The sequence below is a fragment of the Strix uralensis genome, chromosome 16 (genome assembly GCF_047716275.1).
Source record: "Strix uralensis isolate ZFMK-TIS-50842 chromosome 16, bStrUra1, whole genome shotgun sequence".
In the NCBI taxonomy this organism is placed as follows: Eukaryota; Metazoa; Chordata; class Aves; order Strigiformes; family Strigidae; genus Strix; species Strix uralensis.
The window spans coordinates 5,153,863-5,175,132 of NC_133987.1; the positions used below are offsets into that span (position 1 = coordinate 5,153,863).

The following is a 21,270-nucleotide window of genomic DNA, read 5'->3' on the forward strand; positions in this document are numbered from 1 at the left end:
TGGGGGACCACAGTCACGCCGAATTGGCTGGGAAGGGAGCGGGGCACAGCCCTGCGCCTGCCTGCCCCCCACTTTTGGTGGGATTTGGGCTCGAGTGGGCTGGAGGCCAACGCTGGGGCTCCAGCTGGGTCCTGCGTGACCCCCATCCGTGTGCGGGACCTGTCCTGAGCCTTGCGGCGTGGTTTTGTGACTCGGGGCGCCTGGGCTGCGGTTTTGGGGGGGGCTGTGTGGGGAGGGTCGCTGTGTGCTCCCGCCTGGCTGCTGGTGGGTGGCAGGTCGTGGGGCCCCGCAAGCGCGTGGATGCGGGGTTCCACGGTGAGACACTGCGAGGGTGCTTCAGCCTCCCCCCCACCCTCCCCGGGGGGGGTTTCCCCCCTCCCGCGTTGCGCCGTGATGGGGGGGGAGGGCAGGAAGGAGGGACCCCCCCCCCCACGCCGCGCAGCGGGGGCCGTGCGGGATGTCACCCCGCCCCACGCAGCGTGATCCGCCCCGCACTGCACCGGTGGGGGCGGGACGCGCCCGCCCGCTGCGGGGAGGGGCTGCGGGCGGTGCCGCCCGCAGGTACCGGCCGCGTCACGCGTGGGCTCCGCCGAGGGTCGCGCTGGGGGCGACGCGGCGGAGCTGGGAGGGGTGTGTGTGTGTGTGCCGGGTGGGGGAAACCGCACAGCCCCGCGTGTCCCCGCCCTGCGGCTGCGTGGGGACCGTGCCGCCCTCCTATTTTGCTGCGTGGGGCCGGGGCCACCCCCCTGTTTTTCTGCGTGGGGCCGGGCCCCCCCACCGTGTCCCGTGGGTGAGGGACCATGAAGGTGAAGGTGATTTCTGTCCTGGAGGACAACTACATGTACCTGGTCATCGAGGAGAGCACCCGGGACGCCATCGCGGTGGACGCCGCCGTCCCCAAAAGGGTGAGAGGTGTTTTGCCCCCCCCTCAGCAGCCCCCTGACCCGGATGGGCTGCGGGGTCCCACTCGGGGGACGTGTCCGTGGCGGTGGCCCCACGCGGGGTCTTGGCGTGTACCAGGGTGCATCCCACTGGCTGGGTTAACCCCTGTGCGAGACCCCACTCCCACCCACCCCTGGGCTGCGGGAGGTCCCCACATCGCCTTAACTGTCACCTCCCAGCCCTCCCCATGCCCCAGCTGGAAGACTTGCAGACCCCAAAGCAAGTAAAATTAACCCAAAATTAGGGTTTGGAGTGCATCTCCCACATGAAGTCCTGGTTTTCCAGGAGTCAGCTGGGGGCAGGCAGGGAGAGCAGCGGCCGGGTTCACCCCTCGCCACTGTGACCCCCCCAGCCCGGTGACCCCCTCGTGCCACCCTCGGCCGGTCCAAACGCTGTCGCGGTTTTTAAGCGTTTGTTGCTGACTCGGACGTTTCCTTCCTCTTTGAGGAACGTAATCAGGAGCAGCCGGCGGGTTTGTGAGTAGCGATGAATTTTAAGTTGGCGTTTAAAGGCTCCTGGCAGCAGAGCTGCGGGGTTGGCAGCCCCACGTGGCCCCTCGCCGGCGCCAGGGTGGGTTCCACGGCCGTGGCAGTGACCCCGTGCCGCGCCTCCGTGCGAAAGCACCGGCCATAAAACGCCACCGTTCCCATCTGCCTGCTCCGCTCTGCAGGTCAGGCGTGGGGAGCTGAGCCTTCCTCCCACCCTCATCCTCTCACTGCTCCAGCCATTGGTTTTGACCATTTGCTCTGCTCTGCACTCGCAGAGCGGTGCCGTACGGGACGGGCACGGCAGGCGCCGGCTGTTCATGGTGGCGCTGGGCGGCTGTAGCAGCCATGGTGTCCCTCTGTGCGCTCACCTCCTTCTGCTCTGCCTCCCTTTCAGTTGCTGGAAATCATCAGGAAGGAGGACGTGGTGCTCAGAGCGATCCTCACCACCCACCACCACTGGTAAGAGTCGCTGGGGGTCGGGGACAGCAGTGCCAGGTGTGGGACTAGGTGTCCATCCCTCCTCTGCCACCGCAGGGACCACGCGAGGGGCAACGAGGAGCTGGCAAGGCTCTGCCCGGGTCTGCAGGTGTACGGCGCCGATGAGCGGATCGGGGCCCTGACTCACAAGGTGACCCACAGCCAGGAGCTGACGGTATGTGGCTGTAGGGACGGTGGAAGCGCCACGGGGCTCGGTCCCCACCCCGTGCACGGATCCTGCCCCGCTGTGGGGAGCACAGCCGGGCGATGGCACCGTGCCGGGAGCTAACGGGATCGGTGCCTGGATGGAGCCGTGCTTGGGTTCCCCGTGCCAATTGCAGACGTGGCGCCGTGGATTCGGGGCTGGGACTGGAGAAGAAACCTCGTCCCGTTCCCTTTGGGATTGTGTGGGGGGGACCCAACCCTCTCCTGAGGCCCCGCTGTGCTCGGGCTCCCCATTGTCATGGGGTGGTTGCAGACATGGCACCATGGATTTAGGGCTGGGACTGGAGGAGAAACCTCGTCCCGTTCCCTTTGGGATTGTGTGGGGGGGACCCAACCCTCTCCTGAGGCCCTGCTGCCAAACGCCATCGGGGCAGACACGTGCAACTCACCCAAACCACCATGCCCCAGGCACCTCTGTGACCCGCTGAGCCCTGGGTGGGCGATGCCGTGGGGCTTGGGGAGGACTGGGGGGGTGGGTCTGGCTGCCCGTCAGCGCCAGGACAGCCCCGGTGGGGTCCTGACCCTCTCTCCCCGCAGTTTGGGGCCATCCGGGTGAGGTGTCTCTTCACCCCCTGCCACACCTCGGGCCACATGTGCTACTTCATGTGGGAGGACGGTTCCCCAGACGCTCCGGCTCTTTTCTCAGGTATCCCACCCTGCTGCCGGGCACCCCGGGGGTACCGGGGACGTGGGGCGTGCTGCCTGCGTGCTGTCTGTGTGCTGCCTGGCCCCCCTGTGCTCAGCGCTTGCGGGGAGAATCCAGCGTGGGGGGGGGCTCCCACCCAGCCCCCCAGCCCTGGGAGCGCGGGGCAGGGTCCCCTCTGTGCTTGGACCTCCCCCCTTTCCCTGCAGGTGACACCCTGTTCGTGGGAGGCTGCGGGAAGTTCTTCGAGGGGACAGCGGAGCAGATGTACACCAACCTCACCCAGATCCTGGGGGCTTTGCCGAAGGAAACGGTGAGTGCCCTGTATCTCAGCTCCAGCCTGGGGAGGGACCCCAAAATCGGGAGGGGGCTTGAGGGTGGCACATGTGACACCGGGTACTTCCCGCTGGTGTTGCAGAAGGTGTTCTGCGGCCACGAATGCACCGTCCGAAACCTCAAGTTTGCCTTAAAAGTGGAACCGGAGAATGAAATAGTAAAGAAGAAACTCGCGTGGGCCAAAGTAAGTGGCTGAGCCCCTGCCGGGGCAGGGGCGGAGGAGGTGTTGGGTGCCGGCAGGTTTTTGGACGTGTCTGGTTCCTCGGCAGCAGCGGGATGACGAGGACCTGCCCACAGTGCCCTCCACGCTGCAGGAGGAGTTCCTCTACAACCCCTTCCTGCGGGTCACGTAAGCAGCGGCAGTGCCTGGGGGGCATGAGGGGCCCTGACGTGGGTCAACCCCGAAGTGGGTGGGCCCCGGCTGGCTGGTCCTGCCCCCAAACTCTGCTCCCCTTTTCTTTCCAGTGTCACCCCTTCTCCCGTGGCTTCGCTACCCAGTGGGAAATCCAAGTCCTGAGGGAGGGGAGGGTGCTGGGATGTGGGGTCCTGCACAGGGTCCCCCCAGACAGCCCCCCAGCATGAGGATGTGACTCCCCCGACGTCTGTCCCAGCGGGGAGGGGGGTCCCCATCCCATCCCCCATGGTCACAGCGGAGCCGCTCTCCTTGCAGGGAGGAGCCCTTGCAAAAGTTCACGGGTAAGACGGACCCGGTGGAGGTGCTGAGGACGCTGCGCACCGAGAAGGATAACTTCAAGAAGCCCAAGGAGCGGCCCAATCCCCAGGCCGTGCTCGCGTTTGACTGGGGTCTTTTCAGCCCCTTCCTCGAGAAGAAGTGAGTGGCCAAAACGCAGCATCCCTGTCATGGTGGTGGCTTTTCTGCCCCACGGCTGGCCGGCTGCGACTTCCTCCCGTAAGACTCAGCAGTTGGGAAGTGGTTTTTGTCTTTAACCTGCTCGTTTTGAGGCTGCTCTGCTACGTCCCCTCCAGCGCCCATGTCCGGCTCCCCGGGGCCTGCAGGAGCTCTGCTGAGCTTCCCCGGGGGAAGGGAGCTCGGGGGAAGGTGCTTCAGCCTCCCCCCCGCCGTGGGTCGGGGGTGTTTTGGGGGGCAGAACACCCACGTTCGCAACGGTCAGGTCGGGGGGTGTGGTGTGGGAGCCAGGGGAGAGCATGGAAAAGGTTGGAACCCTCAGGGGGCCGCGGTGCTGGACCCCACGGCCCTGCCGGGGCTGTAAGGCCCTCCTGCCTGCACTCCTGCCCGCACTCCTGCCCGCACTCCTGCCTGTACTCCTGCCTGTACTCCTGCCAGACCCGGGTGCTTCATTGCGCCGGGCCCTCCCTGGGCCCTTCTCAGGCCAAGCAAGGCGCAGCTGGGGAGGGAACAGGCGTTTTCACTGGCGCTCAGCAGCACCTGCGCGACTCCAGACCTGGGCTAACAGAAACCCTCCTTGCAGTGGGGGTTTGGGTATTTTTTCCCCCCTTTTATTTTTTTTTCCCCCTTATTTTTATAGCAGGCCAACATAGAAACATTGTGTAGGGATCTGTAACGTGATCACTGACTTACAGGAGCCGTCCAAACCCCTCGAACCGTGCAGCACACGCTCAGGTGGAGGTCAGGCCTGGGGGAGAGCGCGCTCTGACCCCCTGGCTTTGTGAAATACTTCTCAAGGTGTGACAGTTTTTAGGCCGCAAACAACAACATGTGCTTTTTTTTCCCCGCCCCCGAAGATAAAAAATTGGAAAAGAAAAACATTTGGCTTCAACTTACATTTATGTTGCCTTGTCTTTAGAAAAAGAGGTGGGGAACAGCTGAGTTTAAGCCTTTTCAGCCTTCAGTTTGTGCAAAATCAGTACTGTATTTTATTTTTTTCAGGTCTGAGAAATGCGCAAAGCTTTTATTTGTAGGTGGTGGGGAGGTGCATTACAAATCAGTAGTTTTTTTGGGGAAAAAAAGTAGAGTTTGATGGTAGCTCTGTAAATAGCTGTGAAAATCCCTCTGAAGGGTCTGGGTGTGGGCAGGAGGTTCCGTGTGGGACAGTCTCTGGTTTCTCCTTTACCTCAGCGTGCAGAGCATGTGCGACTGTCTTGGTGCTGCCGAGTTTACACCCATTCTATGTAGTTCAGGTGAAAACACGGAGCAGAGGAGCTGGTCCCGTAATCCTTTACTGCGTGTTGTCATTTTAATCAGCGTCGATTATAAATTTCATAGCTCGTAACACTGGAATTGAGTTGACTTCAGGATCTTTCATGCATGGACTGTGGGCTGCACCCGTTACCGCTGAAGCCTGGGTTGTGGCTGTTTCTTCCCTTGCCAGAAACTAGATTAAGGTTTTCTTTTTTCCTTTTATTAAGTTATAGTGTTAGAATTTACTCTCCCTGCCAGGAGAGGAAGAATTAATCCTGCTGCACAAGTTGCCTCGGTACTATTGCCCCAAGCTGCTCAGTTTAACTGTAACGGTGCAGTTTGTAGGTGTTACCTGGGGACTCCTCTGGATGTTTTTTTACACTGGGAGCAGAGGGGCACCCCTGCGTGTTTGGGGGGTGTCCCTGAGCCACCACCCACTCAGAGGCTGGGCAGGATTCAAGCTGCTCTCGCAGGAACAGACACCCAGGAGCGCTGGGAGGGGCAACTCCTGCGGTGGCTCAGGCCGTGTGTGCGCTGGTAGCTGGGGAGGAGACAAAAGGTAGAGCCCCCGTTGTTTGATTTACAGCTCATTTAGCTTTATTTATTTGTGCACTTCTGGCTCGACGTGTGTGTTCTCAACAGAAACAGAATGTGTTTCTTTCGCACTGATGTACAGCATTTCTGCTCTCAGCCCTTCAGCACATGGGGCTGAGTATCTCCGGCGGTAGATAACAATGTTATGGTCTGGCACAACACTCTGTTATAAATCTGCGTCCTAAATCTGCGTGGAAAAGGGCGTTCGCTGAACTGCCGCCTCGCCTGGGGAATAAACGGGGTGGGGAGGGGGAAGCACTGGGAGATTCTTGCCTTATGAACACTGTGAATTCACTAATTGAGCAGCAACACCTGAAAAATGTAAAGCTTTTAATTAAAAACATGAAAAAAAAAAGTCTTTTACACTGTTGGCTTACTTTTAGTAAAGAGCGGAGGAGGCTCTGAGGAGGACGCAGGCCAGCACTGCCAGAGGAGCCGGTACAAGAGGCGGGTGAAGGGCTGAGCCCTGCGCTTGCGGGCGGCAGTAACGTGGTGAGGGTTTTCCCTGGCTTTTCCCTGGTGAGGGTTTTCCCTGGCGAGAGTCCGGGCAAGGTCCTCTCAGGATTAGCTGCGGTAACCGGCTCCGCATTTGTATTTACTCTGAAGCAACAAAGCAATGTGGCAGCTTTGTTTTCAAGTTTTCGTCCACTTAACTCTACTTTCTGTACAGTCCTTCTTCCTCACATAGCAGTAACTGGAAAAAGGAGAAATATTGAAGTGATTCAGTAATGATTCCAAGTTCATCTTCACTTGCAGCTGCAGCGGGCACAAGGAGATTCCACATCTGCTGGCGTCCCGTCCCCTCGAGTTCAGGTACAGCCACAGAGCCTCCCACTCCTGCCTGCCCCTCCCCAGCCACACTGCAACTCCACAAAAACTGATGTTCTCATTAAATAGACCAGACTTAGTAGCTGTTTTTCTGCAAACACATCTTCTGAGAACACCCGTATGTAAAAACACTGACAGCATGACAGGCACCCGTCATCTCCAGCAACAAAAGACCAAATCTGTTCCACATCCACCTCTCTTCTGGCGAGGCATAAGAATATGCTGCATTAAACCAGGTGTGTTTTTACTAACCTCTTGGATTGTTCTGGTAAACTACTCGTCGTAATGATTACAGCTCACAGCTGCGTTCTATTAACTTTTGTAAAGGAACACCTTTCAGAGACACCCAGGGCTTTGTCCTTCATTGGAAAGTTGGCAGTAAATTCTTACTTGAAACACTGTAAAAAGTTGCTTTCTCTGAATTTAAGGATATTATCCATCAGTAACTGGCTGCTGAGGATGGGGTAGATGTGACAATTCTGTGACTCTCCCTACTGTGTAATTTAGGGAGAGAAAGAGAGATGTAATTGCCCACAGTTAGAGACAATTGTTATAATTAAAAGGAAAAAAAAAAAATCACTCTTGCTTTTTCTTCTGAAACATTCATTTAGGCCCCATTTCAGTCCTGCTTCTCACGCTGCTGGTACCCACGCCCTCAGCCAGGGCCAGGATGCTGCAGCTGCAGGGCAGGGGCAGGCAGCCCCTGAAGTGGAAAACCAGACCCCAGGGTCTAATGAGGGCATTTCTAACTCAGTGAGGGTGTCCTGACAGAGCCAGCCCCAAAACCTAGTGCCCCAAACACAGTGAGGCCGGGACGAGTAACATCATCATGTAGCAAAAAGCTCCTTGGGGTGAGGCTACAGCCTCCTGCAAGCCAACTCCTCCAGCACCTTAAATTCATCAGCTCTGGGAGGTTTAGGGGTGTAAGGGGAGCGCAGATTTAGTCCTTAAAGACTGCGCAGAGGCTGGGTCGCACTACTGCTCCTTTTGACGTGCGTTTTAAGTCAGTGTTTGGTCTTTATTTACATCACTTCAATAATTATAAGGCTCTAGGAATTAATATTGCCTGCCTAGACGCACATTACCTTCTCATCCCTAACGAGAGTCAGAAACTGCCAAGTCCCAGTGAGGGCACAGAGCTTTTAGCTGTCTTTTGAGAATCCACCATACAACAGAGTTAAAAAGGCACCAAGTGTCTGGGCTTCACGGCATCAAGCTTCACCATTTGATGTTAAATCCGGTGCTTGCTCTCTCCACGGCATGGTACTCCGTATGCAGAGCTCGGGCAGCCTTTTCGGACTCCGTGCCCCCCAGCCACTGCTCATACAGTTCCTTTACAGTCCAGTTCTCCTCGGGAATCGTGGTCTTAAGAGACTCATACAACCTCTCGACTTGGTGAAGCTGGTCCTTGCTGGATTCACTGTCTAGTTTGATCTGACCACCCCCGTTTAAACAGCCTGCGTGCAACAAAAGGAGAAAATGTCACTGGGTTTCGAAAGCACTTCAGCTTTATCAGAAAAAAACAGTTAATTTAATCTGCACCTGCCGTTACCGAAATGAAAACACTATAATTGGCGTTTACTCCCCGTGTAAGAGGGGTAAGCAGCAGCGGGGAGCTCTGGCTGAGAGCCGAGGGCTGGGCGCGAGCTGCCCACGCTCTGCTAGCGGGGTCGAAGAGGGTGAGAAAGGAGGGCTTGTGCAAAGGGAAAAGTTTCCCACAGCATTCTCCTGGCAAAACTGGCTGCTCGTGGCTTGGATGGGCACACACTTTGCTGGGTAAAAAACTGGCTGGATGGCTGGGCCCAAAGAGTTGTGGTGAATGGAGTTAAATCCAGTTGGCGGCCGGTCATGAGTGGTGTCCCCCAGGGCTCGGTTTTGGGGCCACTCCTGTTTAACATCTTTATTGATGATCTAGACGAGGGGATCGAGTGCACCCTCAGAAAGTTTGCAGATGACACCAAATGGGGTAGGAGTGTTGATCTGCTCGAGGGTAGGGAGGCTCTGCAGAGAGACCTGGACAGGCTGGAGCGATGGGCCAAGGCCAACTGTATGAGCTTCAATAAGGCCAAATGCCAGGTGCTGCACTTGGGCCACAACAACCCCCAGCAGCGCTACAGGCTTGGGGAGGAGTGGCTGGAGAGCTGCCAGTCAGAGAGGGACCTGGGGGGGTGGGTTGATAATGAGCCAGCAGTGTGCTCAGGTAGCCAAGAAGGCCAATGGTATCCTGGCTTGTATCAGCAATAGCGTGGCCAGCAGGGACAGGGAAGGGATCTTAGCCCCGGACTCGGCACTGGTGAGGCCGCACCTCGATGAGTGGGTTCAGTTTTGGGCCCCTCACTCCAAAAAGGCCATTGAATGACTCGAGCGTGTCCAGAGAAGGGCAACAGAGCTGGTGCAGGGTCTGGAGCACAGGTCTGATGGGGAGCAGCTGAGGGAACTGGGGGGGTTTAGTCTGGAGAAGAGGAGGCTGAGGGGAGACCTCATGGCCCTCTACAACTCCCTGAAAGGAGGGTGCAGAGGGGGGGGGATGAGTCTCTTGAACCAAGTAATAAGCAATAGAACAAGAGGGAGTGGCCTCAAGTTGTGCCAGGGAAGGTTTAGACTAGATATTAGGAAGTATTTCTTTGCAGAAGGGGTTGTTGGGCGTTGGAATGGGCTGCCCAGGGCAGGGGGGGAGTCCCCATCCCTGGAGGGGTTGAAGAGTTGGGTTGACCCAGCGCTGAGGGATCTGGTGTAGTTGGGAACTGTTAATGTTGGGTTGATGGTTGGACTGGAGGATCTTCAAGGTCTTTTCCAACCTAGACAATTCTGGGATTCTGTAAGGGGAAAAGGATTAAAATGGGTAGAAAGAGACTTTCTTCACCAGCCAGAGCAAGCGTTCTCTAAAAGCACAATGGTCAATTTTGTGCAATTTTAGAGGGTGAATCTCCCCATGTCTCAAAGAGCTCAGAAAACCAGGAGGACCTCCTTAAAAGCACTAATTGTGCAAATTTTGTGCAACGGAATTTAACCGTAATTACTTAAATCCTGAAGAATTACTAGCTTCTAGGTAGGAAAATATACACACAAACAATTCTGACATTCTGAAGCTGTGACTATCACATCTCAAGAATTTGACAGCTTTGCCACAATATTCATGATGTAGAAATTGCCTGTCGTTCTTGTATTTTAGGTCCAGTTTCGTACAGCTTCGGGTGTATCACGGAAGGCCCCCAGCAGTCTTACCCGACGGGCAGGCCATGACTTCAACGTAGTGATAGGGCGATTTCCCACGTTTCAGCTTTTGCACCAAATTCTGTATGTTTCGAAACCCATACGCCAAAGCAAACTGGAGCAGGACGACCCCCTCCTTCTCCAATGTCACCTCCTGGAAGTCCTTGTTTCTGAGGAACAAGAGCAGAGAAAAATGTCTTATCTAAATTAACTTCTATTTTAAACTTCAAAGAGCCCTGTGCTAAAACAAAGCTCTCTGTGAAATCTTTTTCAAGGAGGCTGTCCCAGTTCTCTGCCACCCGAACAGAAGGGATGAAGGAAGGAGCTCACAGCTCCTTCTCCAGCCTTGTCTGAGGACCTGCCACCTGAACTGAGTTTGTGGAAGAACACCTGTGTTGAATAAACCCTTAAAAGCAAAGCAAAGGGAGCCTGAACAAAAGTTTCATTGTGATGGACCTTCTGAGTTGGCTTCAGCCAACTTATGCATTAGTGGGGCCTCGGAGGAAACTTTGAAATTGCAGTGGGTCATAAAACTGGGGAGCAAACCATTATTGAAGGCTTCCAGACTCCAGAGGTTAATGGAAATACCTGTTCCTGATAAAAGAGTAAGTAATTTGATTTTTATTAAGTATTTCATATTGAGACTCTGGGGGGTTGTTCCTTCTGCTTCCTAGACCAGAGAATCCTAAACATAAATAATTGCTAATCAGGGATATAATTCCTTACAAATGGTACATTAATATCATAATAGGGAAGCTAGTGGGAATCTCAGCTGAATGAGCCTCCATGCCCAAACTCCCGTGACTTGTTTTCTGTCTTACAACACAGTTAAAACAGAGCCCCAAAGCCCTGACAGGAGATTTTTTTTCCTGTGATCGCTACATTAGCATCAAATCTACTTTATTGCTCTGACTGCAGGTGAGGAAGCCCAGATCCAGGCGAGCTCTGTCTTCTAAACTACTCTAAAAATTGTCTGCAACTGGATACTGGGAAAATCCATCAGGCCAAAATAAAGCGCGTGGGTGGTGAAGGGGCTACAAGTCTCGGAGGGAGCAGGGGCTGATTTACTGCTCAGCCACTGTGGGAGGGAGAAGCCCATTCCCATGCCTTGAAGTAAAATGTTTAACATTGCAAAGAAAGTTTCAGCCGACATCAGCAAGATAAGAGCATGAACAGAACTGCAACAAAAACAGGGCTTTCTGTAGGACTTTAAAATTCTTACTTTAGAGGTTTGTACTGAATTGTATCCACTTGAATTCCAAAGAGCTCCTTGGCTGCGTACTTGTACACGTGCTCCAAGTAGCCCCCCGAGCCACCGCCAGAGTGGCTGGTGAGTTCCTCCTCGGCAGCGCCACTGAGCCTGGGGGAGGGAGGGAGGGAGGGAGGGAAGAAAACAGCACTTTGACGGGACTCTTTGATCCAACAGAACAGCCAGCACAAAGGCAAAGGTCCAGGGGACTCAAAAGCAACAGAACAAGCCCCAGGGCAGCTCCCTTTGAGCTCCCAGCTTTTCCCCTTCTCCTGGGAACCCCCTATTTATAGCTCCAGAGCCCGGGGATTTAACCCTGTGCTGCCCAGCTGCCTTTGGGTCAAGCTCAGTGGAAACAGTCACGTGCCACAGCAAGGCCTGACCCACGCACTGCCAACTTAAATCTTCACGTATGAAAAACACGTTTGGGAATGTTTGAGTTACAAGGGCAATTACCTGACGTGTATTTTGTTCGCTTCCTGTTTAATAACTCTACAAGCATCCTGGGTTACACTTAGAAACGGGAGGGAAATACTGAAGCAATGGCAGTATGTTGGAGAACGCAACCCAGCACAAGTCCTGGCTCAGACAAGGGACATCTCACCAGCGCTAAAGCTTTTTTTGAAGCATCAACAGAAGCAGAGCTCCTTATGGAAAGCTCTAGTTCTGTGTTACAACACGTTTTTTGAAACCAGCTCCTTGAGATGTGGTTGGCGGCACACACGAGAGCACTGCTGGGGGGGTCTCAGCATGCAGAGAGGTGAAATCCCTGCGGCCGTGGTTTCCTCTGCGCGCAGTCACACAGCAAAGGTGACCAAACCCCCTGATGCCAGGGCGCTTCCTCCATCCAACACTGTCCTCGGCGGGATCCTGTTTCGAGTTCAACGCATTTTTGGTGTTGAACGTTAACAGAAGTTTTGTAATTCTAGTTCTGTGCAAGTAATTCCACCTCACTGTCGTGCCAGAACACAACCAACTATTCAGAGGTCAAGAGAATGTTTCTTGCGAACAGCCCACCAGATGGAAGCCACAACAATAGCTTTTGTTACGAGAGAATAACAAGATGAGGGATCTGCTTGAAGCACTCATCAGGCAGCGACACTTGCATTCTGCTCCCAACAGCTGCAGAAGGGAAAACACTTGAACCCAGGCCAAAGAGTTTTAAGTCAAAGCGAAGATGTTGCCTCTTGCAGATAAAATCTCAGCTTTGGAAGAGCTGCAGAAAGCAACACTTGGGCCTGCAATCACCCTCAGAAACTATTTTTAATTTGATCTTGTTTACAGGAACTGAGCTTCATTAACAAAATGTTTCAGTGTGTCTGGCCTCACGTACTGCTACTCTCTTAAACTGAGGCTGCCAGTAAGCTTTAGCGCTGGCCTGGGGCACGCAGTTACACCAGCAAAAGTCCTGGGATTTCTGGCACTTCACCTCCTTCTTGCTGCCAAATGTAATAACCCCTTAATGGGCTTTTCCACGTGCTGGAGGACAAAGCAGAACAACAGCCATTGGCCTGCTTATGTGAACGCTCCAAGTTCTGAGGAATACGTGCTGTTTGTAACCAGTCAATTTACTGAGTATGTTAAAGCTTGCAAAAGGTTATAGAGGCACTTTATCACCCCAAGCATGAGGCCCAGCACTCAGAATGCGCTCCTAAGAACCAGGCCAGAGATTTTTATCAAGTTATTAGACATTCAGTTCTCTGTTATAACTGACACTTCCATAATGTCATTTCCTAAGCAATCCCAAACACTTCAGAACCTTTTCGTTCTCCTCAATTTGCTATCAGTGGTGTAACAATAAAGCAGGTAGAACAGAAGTTCTAGTTTACAGGGGCAACTTCTGAAGTTTTGGGACTCAACCATGCAGATACTTATTATAGCTGAGGATGCTTTTCTTTTTTGATGTGAAAACAATCTGTGCGTACGCTATGTCAGAAAAAGACACTTAATCCTGGAAAAAGTGTGCGTGAATAGATCTGTGCTAGTAAATGTGTTCTGTGAAACCTGCACCTACTGATCCACTGAGATGTAGCAGAAGGAAACCAAGGCTCTGGGCATGCATGTTATTTTAAATCTCTTTTTTTAAATTAATAATCCCTTACATGAAAGGGATTGGACAGCAACAGACCATCCCTAGCTCACATTCTCCTTTTCAGAAGCACAGGAATGACCAATGTTTATAACAATTAAAACTAATCTAGGAAATAGGCTGCACATAAGGACATTTCCCTTCACAGCTCTGTCAACGTACAGGCGCTGATCAGACAATTCCTGAGCAAGGGCACTTGGTTGCACTACAAAGACTTGAAGCCTATTTAGAAATAAACCAAATTTCACACCCAGAGTGTCACATCCACAAGGGGTACAGCTGAAAACAGGCTAGTGTCACAGACTAATCATGTGCCAGACGCTGCGTATTTGGGGTATCAAAATCTCTCCTAAAAACTTAAGGAGCCTGAGCAGTAAATTTTTGAATCGTATAATCATCTTTTATAATTCTTAAAGGGTGCTGCACATGTAGCCTTTCTGTTTACAACGTGCAAAGTGCTACAAAGACATTTCTTTTAAGCTGGAGAATGCTTTGGTTTAGCATTCAGCATGGAACCGCCTCTGCATGTCAATTTAGATGAGTAAAATGTGATTTTAATGTTTCCGTAGTCACTTAGATTCCTGTGCAGTTGTCGCTTAAGCAGCTGAAGTTGTTACTTTTCTGTCAATGCAACTGAAGTCTCATCTGGTTTGCACATGTTTTAGATCTCCTCTTTTTACAAATAAAGACTCCTAGAGATTAGCTGAGTGACCTAAATATTTCCTAATTAGGCTTTAATTCTGGAATCCCTATAGTAGCTCCGATAGCTAGGAACGGAGCACAGTGATGTAACAGGCTTTGTTTTAGCAAACTCTTTTATCACTGATCTGGATTCTTCCACTTTTCAAAGTTTGCAGGTAGATTTCTGCAGGATTCCACCAGCTGTAGTGTAACAGCATTTGAAGTAAATGACTGTCATGCAATTTGTGCTTCTCTGCACAATTAGTTTGCCATTATACTCTTACTGAGCTAATTCTAGCAATCCTGCAGATTTACGGTGAGAGCTGCTAATCCTTGGGCTACTAAAATCTAGAACAAATAGTTGCAGACTGTACAAAAGTGGAAATTCATCGTTTTCTGTAGATATAAGTATTTTAATGCACAATTGTGCTGATTCAAGTGGCCCAAGAAAGCAAATCAAATGCAAACATGTGCAGCCTTGTGTAGAACAGTAGTGGAAAGGCAAATTTTGTTGAAGAACTCTAACTACTGGATGAAAAAGAACATGACTGAAGATACCAATGAGGTTTTGTTCTTACGTGGTATCCAATGGAGCAGGATCTACATCTGACAGAGACACTCCTTCTTGTTCCAACAACTTTAGCACTTCTCCTAAAACAGAACCACAGACATAAAAAGTTCTTATTTTGGAGATAAAGGAAAGGAAAATCCACAGACCAATACATAAGACTGCATCTGCAATTTTTACCAGGATATGATTTGCATGATTCAAGTGTAATTATACAGCAACATCCATAAGTTACATCCTTCACCAGAGACAAAGGGTTATTCAAACTAGCAAATGCCTTGCTCTGAAGCTTCCAGAAATTAGCTGGATTACCTCTGGCTCTGCTTACCTGTGGTGATTACACAGTCCACGTCACGAGTTTGGTACTCCTGGTTGAAAAAGTCTGGCCTTGAGGCCTCCAGCTTTTTGTCGTAACAGGGCATCACTGTTACGTGGTAGATCTGGTTGGGTGTCAGGTGCTGGAAGAAAGACAAAGCTGTGGGGTTGGACTGACCAATATCAGACCTATCTCGAGGGAGGTATTTTCCAGGTACAAATGAGAATGATGAAACTAATGCCACCATGCCTCTGGGAATACTCCTCACTGCTACTGAACACTTATTTTTATATATATATATATACACACATTTATATACACATTAAATTACTTCTCTCCTAGAACACCATTTTAGTTTGTAGCAAGTGTCAGCAGTGTGGCCTTTTACGGGTTTCCCCCCACCTCCTTTTGCTAGTGCAGATGATCCAGACAGTGAGTGAAGTGAATTCCTAATTATGCAGTTAGAGAACGTGCTTTCTCCGTGCTACTAAAACCCAGCCCCTGCATCAGCAACTAAGAAACGATCTGGAGTCAGACAAAAACCTCACGACCATCCAAGAAATAAGCACAGACCGAGGAAACAAGTCATTGACTCAAGGCCACTGTTTCAGTATCTTGTGCCAAATATTCTAAGTAGCTGCCAATTTTTGTAAGGAGTATGCAGATGTCAGCATTTACTTAATGCAAGTGTTAAACCACTGCTCATTAACGGACAATAAATCATACAATCAGAAGTGCTGCTTAAGTTTCTTACTGGACAAATCTAGGCTATTAGTACAACTAGTCTTTAAGTATCAAATTTACATTTGGAAGGATTCCAAAGGTTAAAGACTGAGAACAGAACTAAGTCAAACTGAAACAGAACATTAAGTTGGGAACGAGCAAGTAATTTTTAGACCAGACATGATCTGCACGTATGCACTGACTGAAGTTCTGTCTTAGGATAATTTATTTTAAGTTATTCACCAACTTTAAACAACATGAAAATACCACACACAGACAAGACGGGAGCACAGACACTGAAAAATAAGTTTCTCCAGTCTTCCCAAATAACACGCAGAGGTTTGAAGTAGCCTGATGAAACAGAAGTGAGAAAGATGCTGCCTTTGCTGGCTTCTGCGAGACAATTTTTGCCTTTAAACTCTAATTTAAACTAATTTAAACTCTAATCTAATCTAACACGTAGCAAAATAAAAAACCAGCAGCTTCAAGTGTTCATTTGTAGCAGTTTGCCATTAAGCACAGTATAGGTCAGCCCCTCACCTGCTGTTCTGCAAAATGGCCCTTGATCAAGGAGCCCATGACCTGCTGTGGAGACTTGGTGGTACTGATGTACGGAATGATGAAACTGCCGTGGGTTTTCTCTGCATAGCAGATCCAACCTGGCAAGAGTGTAATTCGCAAATTACATTTAAAAATAACAAGCAGCCCTTCATTCTGTCCACCTTCCCCCCAGCCCCAGGCTTAGCACCCATTAATAACCATTTTCAGTCTCACTCCTGCATAAAAAGCAAAGGAAGTGTAACAGGAGATTAATTTGAGAGATCACCAGGTAACTGTATAGATCACTACTGCTATTAACACCAAGGTCTCTGTGTACTGTGAAGAGAGTAATCCTCTAAGTTAATTTATCCATTTAAAGTTTTCTGACTAGCTTTTTGATTTTTTTTTTGTTCCAGTGTACTATTCGCATGCCATTTTATTATTTCCATAACTAATTTCATACCACACCTGGACAGGCAGAAGCGAGCATCGGCAAAGCCTTTTTGTCTTCAGATTGCTTTCGAAAGCGTTTTACAAACTCTCGTTGGCTCTCCAGCAGGCTGAAGTTTCTTGAGAAGGTTGTATCAAAAACATAGTGCACACCTAGGCAATACAGCAGCTGTGTTAAAATTCACAAGAAAGATACGGCAAACTACAACAGAAAGCCTCCAGTCAAAGCAAATTCAAACTGCACGTTTTATTTACAGGTAGCAACCTGCTGTTGAGAGTGAAGCTTTCTCCCTAGCCCGCATAGTGAGGCGAGCAGAAGCGACAGGAGGACTGCAAATGTAAAATTTAAAGTTCCTTCCTTCCCTCACTCCAAGTTTATGATGTGACTGAAGTTGCAGACAGTTCGTATTTTAGCTAATGCCAATTACGAAACAAGATGAGTCCACGGGGAGGTTAAATCACATCAACCTCCACGTACGCCGCAGCAGCCCCCTCTGTGATTCACGGAACGCAGTGCCACACTTGCCTAAACTCTTGAAGAATGCAGTCAACTTCTTTGCTGTTTCCAGAACACCCATTTTACATCTTGCAGCTAGTGAAGCTCTGGATTGTGGTGAAACAGAAACCACCACCAATTTCCGTTCATCGGGAGCGGCAGTCTTTGAAAAAAACAAACAAAACCCAGCGCTATTCAGACAATATTAATATGGCACATGCAGAACTTTCAGCACACCAGAACATCAGAAAGCATCTCCCAGCTTAACTCTGACGTCAGTAACTTACTACACTAAAGGCCCTTTCCAAACCCAGGATTTCTTTGTAAAAATCGGAAAAAACACAACAGTGCACTGAGAACATCCTCAGATTCTTCAGCTCTCTGAAAGCAATTTTTATGTTGCTGTTTCCACGTGTGCTTCTGCAGATGCATCATACCACTCTATTAAGACTTTCAGACTCTGCAGCCTACCTAGCCATGACTTGTCACCTACCTTGTTAAAAGTCAGCATTTTGCAGAGCTCTTCGTGGCTCTGTTGAGTGATTAAAACACTCTCTGCTGATGTAATGCAGCCACTACAAGCTAAACAGTCGTTCAGAGTAATTTTAGCCTTTTCCAGTTTTTGTGCTCCTCCATCCTATAAAGAAACAGATTAGACTCAGTTCTGATCACAGTGTAGAGTGACGTAGCGTTTTTCCCACCTTTACTATATTTAGTAACAAAGACGTTACCCTTTTCATGCTCGGTTTATCATTTAAAAAAAATTATCTTTTATTTTTAGTAAGATGAGAAAGAAGAGAAATATCTTTGAAGTTTGCTGCTTTTAATAGGATTATTTGGCACATCGATGCAAATATGCTGAGGACCTTCAGGAAAATTTTAGCAAGACCAAGAACATAACTTTCACCAAACACAGAACAGTTGCTTAGGCCGTAATTATTTGTGCTCTCTGGTGGGCTAACATTGCTCCAAAACACTGAAATTATACTGTCCCAGAAGCAAATAGGGTCTATCTTGCTTGGTTTTTCAACTTGTGGGTGGCTGAAGACTGCTGTTTTAACCACAAAACTGTCGATCACAGAGATCCTAAGCCCTTCAGCACCCACCTGCAGTGTGCATTGAGTATCACCCTGGAGAAGGCACCTCTATCAGATGCTGCTCACGTTACTGAACAGCACTGGAGATGTTTCTTCACAGGAACTTGAATTTCACTCCTTCTAAACAGATTGTGTGACCAGACTATAAGCTCGCTAACATTTTTAATTGATACGGAGAGTTCTGAAATCTTTCGTGCAAAACTTGCACGGACACTGGTGGGAAAACTGCGTGGCAGCGTATCAAAACCAGTGTGTGGCTTGCCACTGGAAATATTTTTCATAATATTTGACCTGAATAAGTCAGTTTTCCCATGAGACTCTCCTCTTAAATGTCACTTCTCAACAAAGTCAGAAACAGACCAAGCAATTAGGTACTATTAAATTAAAATTTTAAAATAAGAAACCAGACTACTTTGGAAGTGCTGTATCCCCCTTTTTTAAGCCAAAAGGTCATCATCTACCTAAAGTTAAAAGTTCTAGATGAATTCCCAGCTTGGTTAACTAAGAAATGCTAACCTTTTCTTTGTAAACAGGAAAATTGTTCTGCAAAACTCAGCATTAATTTTGGAAGAAGGAGGCTTATGAATTCTGCAGGCTATTTAACAAATAATTTGAAATATTATTAAAAAAAAATCAGAGCAAAATTTAGGAGTATGTAATTGAATCTCTTTGTGAGCGCTCTGCTGTATGACGTAATGCAATAAGAAAAGACATTGTTGCAAATAATCTAGGAATTGCTCAAACTTAAGTACTGATGGCAAAATAGACTTTTCAGCTTATCTGCTCTTATACTGAAAATCATTGCTAATTGTCAGTGTTTCAGAGCATAAAAGACCGACACAAAATCAGAATTACTGCTTATAAAACCGAGTAATAAAGAAGTTGGACTTTGGAAAAAAGATATGAGAATGCTGACAGCAATAGTGACACTTTTTTAACATCTTAGTCCTCTTTGAGGCATTAGTCAGCTGTAGGCTATGCAAATACTTAATAATACATTTTCTGGATATTTTACACCATAATGAAGAAAAATCACACATACCTGATTGATCTGAAAATAGCTTCCATCAGCTTCAATTCTGATCTTAGCTGCTGCTTTTCCAGGCTTTTTTTCCACTTTTACAGGTTTGATACATTCCTGAAAGAGAAATAAAGCCCGAAAAGGAGATGAGCAATGAAGAGGTAGATTTAATACAACCTAGAATGATTAAATCCAAACACTAGTTCTAGAGTGAATGCCGCTTACTCTCCCTTAAGCTATGCTGGATTTACTTACAGCTTCTATAACCACCAAGGGAAAACGTAAAAGCAAAAACTTCTTACCCCTTTTTTACAGAAGGAGCATTTTTCCAGCATCATACCAAAACCAGAGGACAATTTTGTTGTTCTTTCTGAAGAACACAGCTGTGTTTTACGGAGCCCTGAAAGGAACAGACGCTTGCCTGCACAGTCCTCCTCTCTAAAATCTTACAGATGATCGTGCATTCTTCATTGCAAATTTTAACCGACGGAGGCGTGGTCACTACAGTCAACATGTGGCTAGTGCCAATGAAGTTTCACTTCATGTCGAAAGGACTCTGACGACCTCAGATGGCCTGCTTCCAGCTTTCTGTATTGTTCTGTGATGAAGTGAGATCTCAAGGGTGTTTTTGCATTTTGTGCAATTTTTATTCTTTAGGCACCTTATGACTCCTTGTCCTATTTCCACAGCTAGGATTCTCTTTGCCTTTTACCATCCTGGCTCTGCCAACATCTTCAGGTTTCCCCCCCTGAATTAATCCAGCTGTACTACATTTTGCAAAATGCAGAGACCAGCAGGAACATGCTACAATTCTTCAGTTATGCTCACTGAATAAAACAAACAATGATCTCTACTTGAAACAGCAAAGCAAGTGGCATTATTTACATGAAAGACTTCTCTAGGAAACCCAAGTACTGCAAGGAGAGTTATGTGGTTTGCTACGCTCCGTTCCGCTGATCCCATTTCAGGATAGTTTTTCCGCTGTACTTGCCAGCAAATACATCCAGGATTAGTATTTTGTACTTTTGCTAGTGCTTGAAGACTATGAAAGGAATAGTCTTGACCCATCCTTGCTGCTCATCCCCACCTCTCTGCCACCTGCTCCCCTACGCTGGCACGAACATCTGTGCAGATGAGTGGTGCACAAGTAAACTTGGTCAGGCTTAAGCTTTTTTTCCGGGGGGTCTAGATGAACATTTAATAGGGCAGTTTCCAGATCGGGGTGGGAATGATTTGGCTGCTGGGCCAAGATTTCTCTCTCTATCTGCTTACAGAGGCTTGCACTGAACAGCGTTGCTGCCCTCTCTGTTCCCTGCATGCTGGCTGGAAGAGACAGTGAGGTATCTCTGTGCTTTTCTCCTTTTACCATTTTATTTCCCAGCACCCGAAAACCGTCTGAAAGGGCCGGCCTCGGCACCTTTGCCCCCGTGCCCGCTGTGCCGCCTCCCTCACACTGCCAAGCCGAGGGGCCCAGCCCAGGCCGAGAGCTCACAGAATCACAGAATCGTCTAGGTTGGAAAGGACCTTGAAGATCATCCAGTCCAACCATTGACCTAACACTGACAGTTCCCAACTACAGCATATCCCTAAGCGCTAAGTCAACCTTACTCTTCAACCCCTCCAGGGATGGGGACTCACCACCTCCCTGGGCAGCCCATTCCAACGCCTAACAACCCGTTCTGTAAAGAAATGTTTCCTAATATCCAGACTAAACCTTCCCTGGCGCAATTTGAGGCCATTACCTCTCGTCCTATCTCTTGTTACTTGGTTAAAGAGACTCATCCCCAGCTGCTGCCCCGGCCGGCGGCACAGCCAGGGCTGTCACCCACCTCCCCTCAGCGCCATCTTCTCACCCTTCCCAGGCGGCGCTGGTAGGGCCGACCCGGGCCGGGGGGCAGGGCTGCCCCCCGCGGCCGGCCCTCGCCGCCCCCAGCCCTGGCAGCCCCCGGCCCGCACCCACCTGCGAGGGCCCGATGTAATCGTCCAGGTCCGTCAGCTGCAGCACCCCGCTGAAGGGAGACGCCATCCCGGCCGCGCCGCCGCCGAGCGCGGCAGCCAGCGGAGGAGGTGGGGGGGGACGACGACGACACTGTCGTAAAAGGGGAAAACGCCACACTGCCGGAAAGGAAAGCGGGGCGGCGATGCGCGTGTGCGAGGCTACCGCCCGCCGCT

The 21,270-nt window shown here is 49.9% G+C and overlaps 2 protein-coding genes across 8 annotated transcripts; one reads left to right on the forward strand and one right to left on the reverse strand.

The window, feature by feature from the left end:
- Positions 1–516: 516 nt before the first annotated feature.
- Positions 517–6,847, forward strand: HAGHL (hydroxyacylglutathione hydrolase like). 5 transcript variants are annotated; one of them, XR_012631146.1, is made up of 10 exons: positions 519–905; positions 1,825–1,889; positions 1,965–2,082; positions 2,670–2,778; positions 2,985–3,088; positions 3,194–3,295; positions 3,381–3,460; positions 3,782–4,021; positions 6,584–6,640; positions 6,725–6,847. XR_012631146.1 is itself a non-coding variant. In XM_074885995.1 (8 exons), exons 1-8 carry the CDS (start codon positions 801–803, stop codon positions 3,945–3,947), a joined length of 846 nt encoding a protein of 281 aa, XP_074742096.1. In that variant the 5' UTR covers positions 517–800; the 3' UTR covers positions 3,948–4,858. The 5 variants fall into 5 exon arrangements, 3 of the variants coding, with proteins under 3 accessions (XP_074742096.1, XP_074742097.1, XP_074742095.1); XR_012631145.1 differs by lacking the exon at positions 6,725–6,847 and having other exon boundaries at positions 6,584–6,669; XM_074885995.1 differs by lacking the exons at positions 6,584–6,640; positions 6,725–6,847 and having other exon boundaries at positions 517–905; positions 3,384–3,460; positions 3,782–4,858.
- CIAO3 (cytosolic iron-sulfur assembly component 3) lies at positions 6,141–21,163 on the reverse strand. Of its 3 annotated transcripts, XR_012631144.1 has the most exons (12): positions 21,059–21,163; positions 19,120–19,215; positions 17,474–17,617; positions 17,011–17,143; positions 16,503–16,637; positions 16,035–16,153; positions 14,784–14,913; positions 14,466–14,538; positions 11,091–11,228; positions 9,881–10,038; positions 7,741–8,112; positions 6,141–6,521 (listed from the first exon to the last, which is right to left on the reverse strand). XR_012631144.1 is itself a non-coding variant. In XM_074885992.1 (11 exons), the coding sequence occupies exons 1-11, from the start codon at positions 21,122–21,124 to the stop codon at positions 7,874–7,876; spliced, it is 1,431 nt and encodes a 476-aa protein (XP_074742093.1). In that variant the 5' UTR covers positions 21,125–21,163; the 3' UTR covers positions 6,141–7,873. The 3 variants fall into 3 exon arrangements, 2 of the variants coding, with proteins under 2 accessions (XP_074742093.1, XP_074742094.1); XM_074885992.1 differs by having other exon boundaries at positions 6,141–8,112; XM_074885993.1 differs by lacking the exon at positions 21,059–21,163 and adding an exon at positions 19,401–20,609 and having other exon boundaries at positions 6,141–8,112.
- Positions 21,164–21,270: the final 107 nt, after the last annotated feature.

Bases quoted from the DNA above. Each gene is read 5' to 3' on its own strand.
- CIAO3 (XM_074885992.1), bottom strand. From the start codon at position 21,124: ATGGCGTCTCCCTTCAGCGGGGTGCTGCAGCTGACGGACCTGGACGAT. The intron at 14,914-16,034 runs GTGAGGGGCTGA...TCTTTCTTCCAG, and splicing joins GCCATTTTGCAGAACAGCAG to CACCTGACACCCAACCAGAT. The intron at 11,229-14,465 runs GTAAGAACAAAA...TCCCTCCCCCAG, and splicing joins CCTGCTCCATTGGATACCAC to GCTCAGTGGCGCTGCCGAGG.
- HAGHL (XM_074885994.1), top strand. From the start codon at position 801: ATGAAGGTGAAGGTGATTTCTGTCCTGGAGGACAACTACATGTACCTG. The intron at 2,083-2,669 runs GTATGTGGCTGT...CTCTCCCCGCAG, and splicing joins CCCACAGCCAGGAGCTGACG to TTTGGGGCCATCCGGGTGAG. The intron at 3,461-3,781 runs GTAAGCAGCGGC...CTCTCCTTGCAG, and splicing joins AACCCCTTCCTGCGGGTCAC to GGAGGAGCCCTTGCAAAAGT.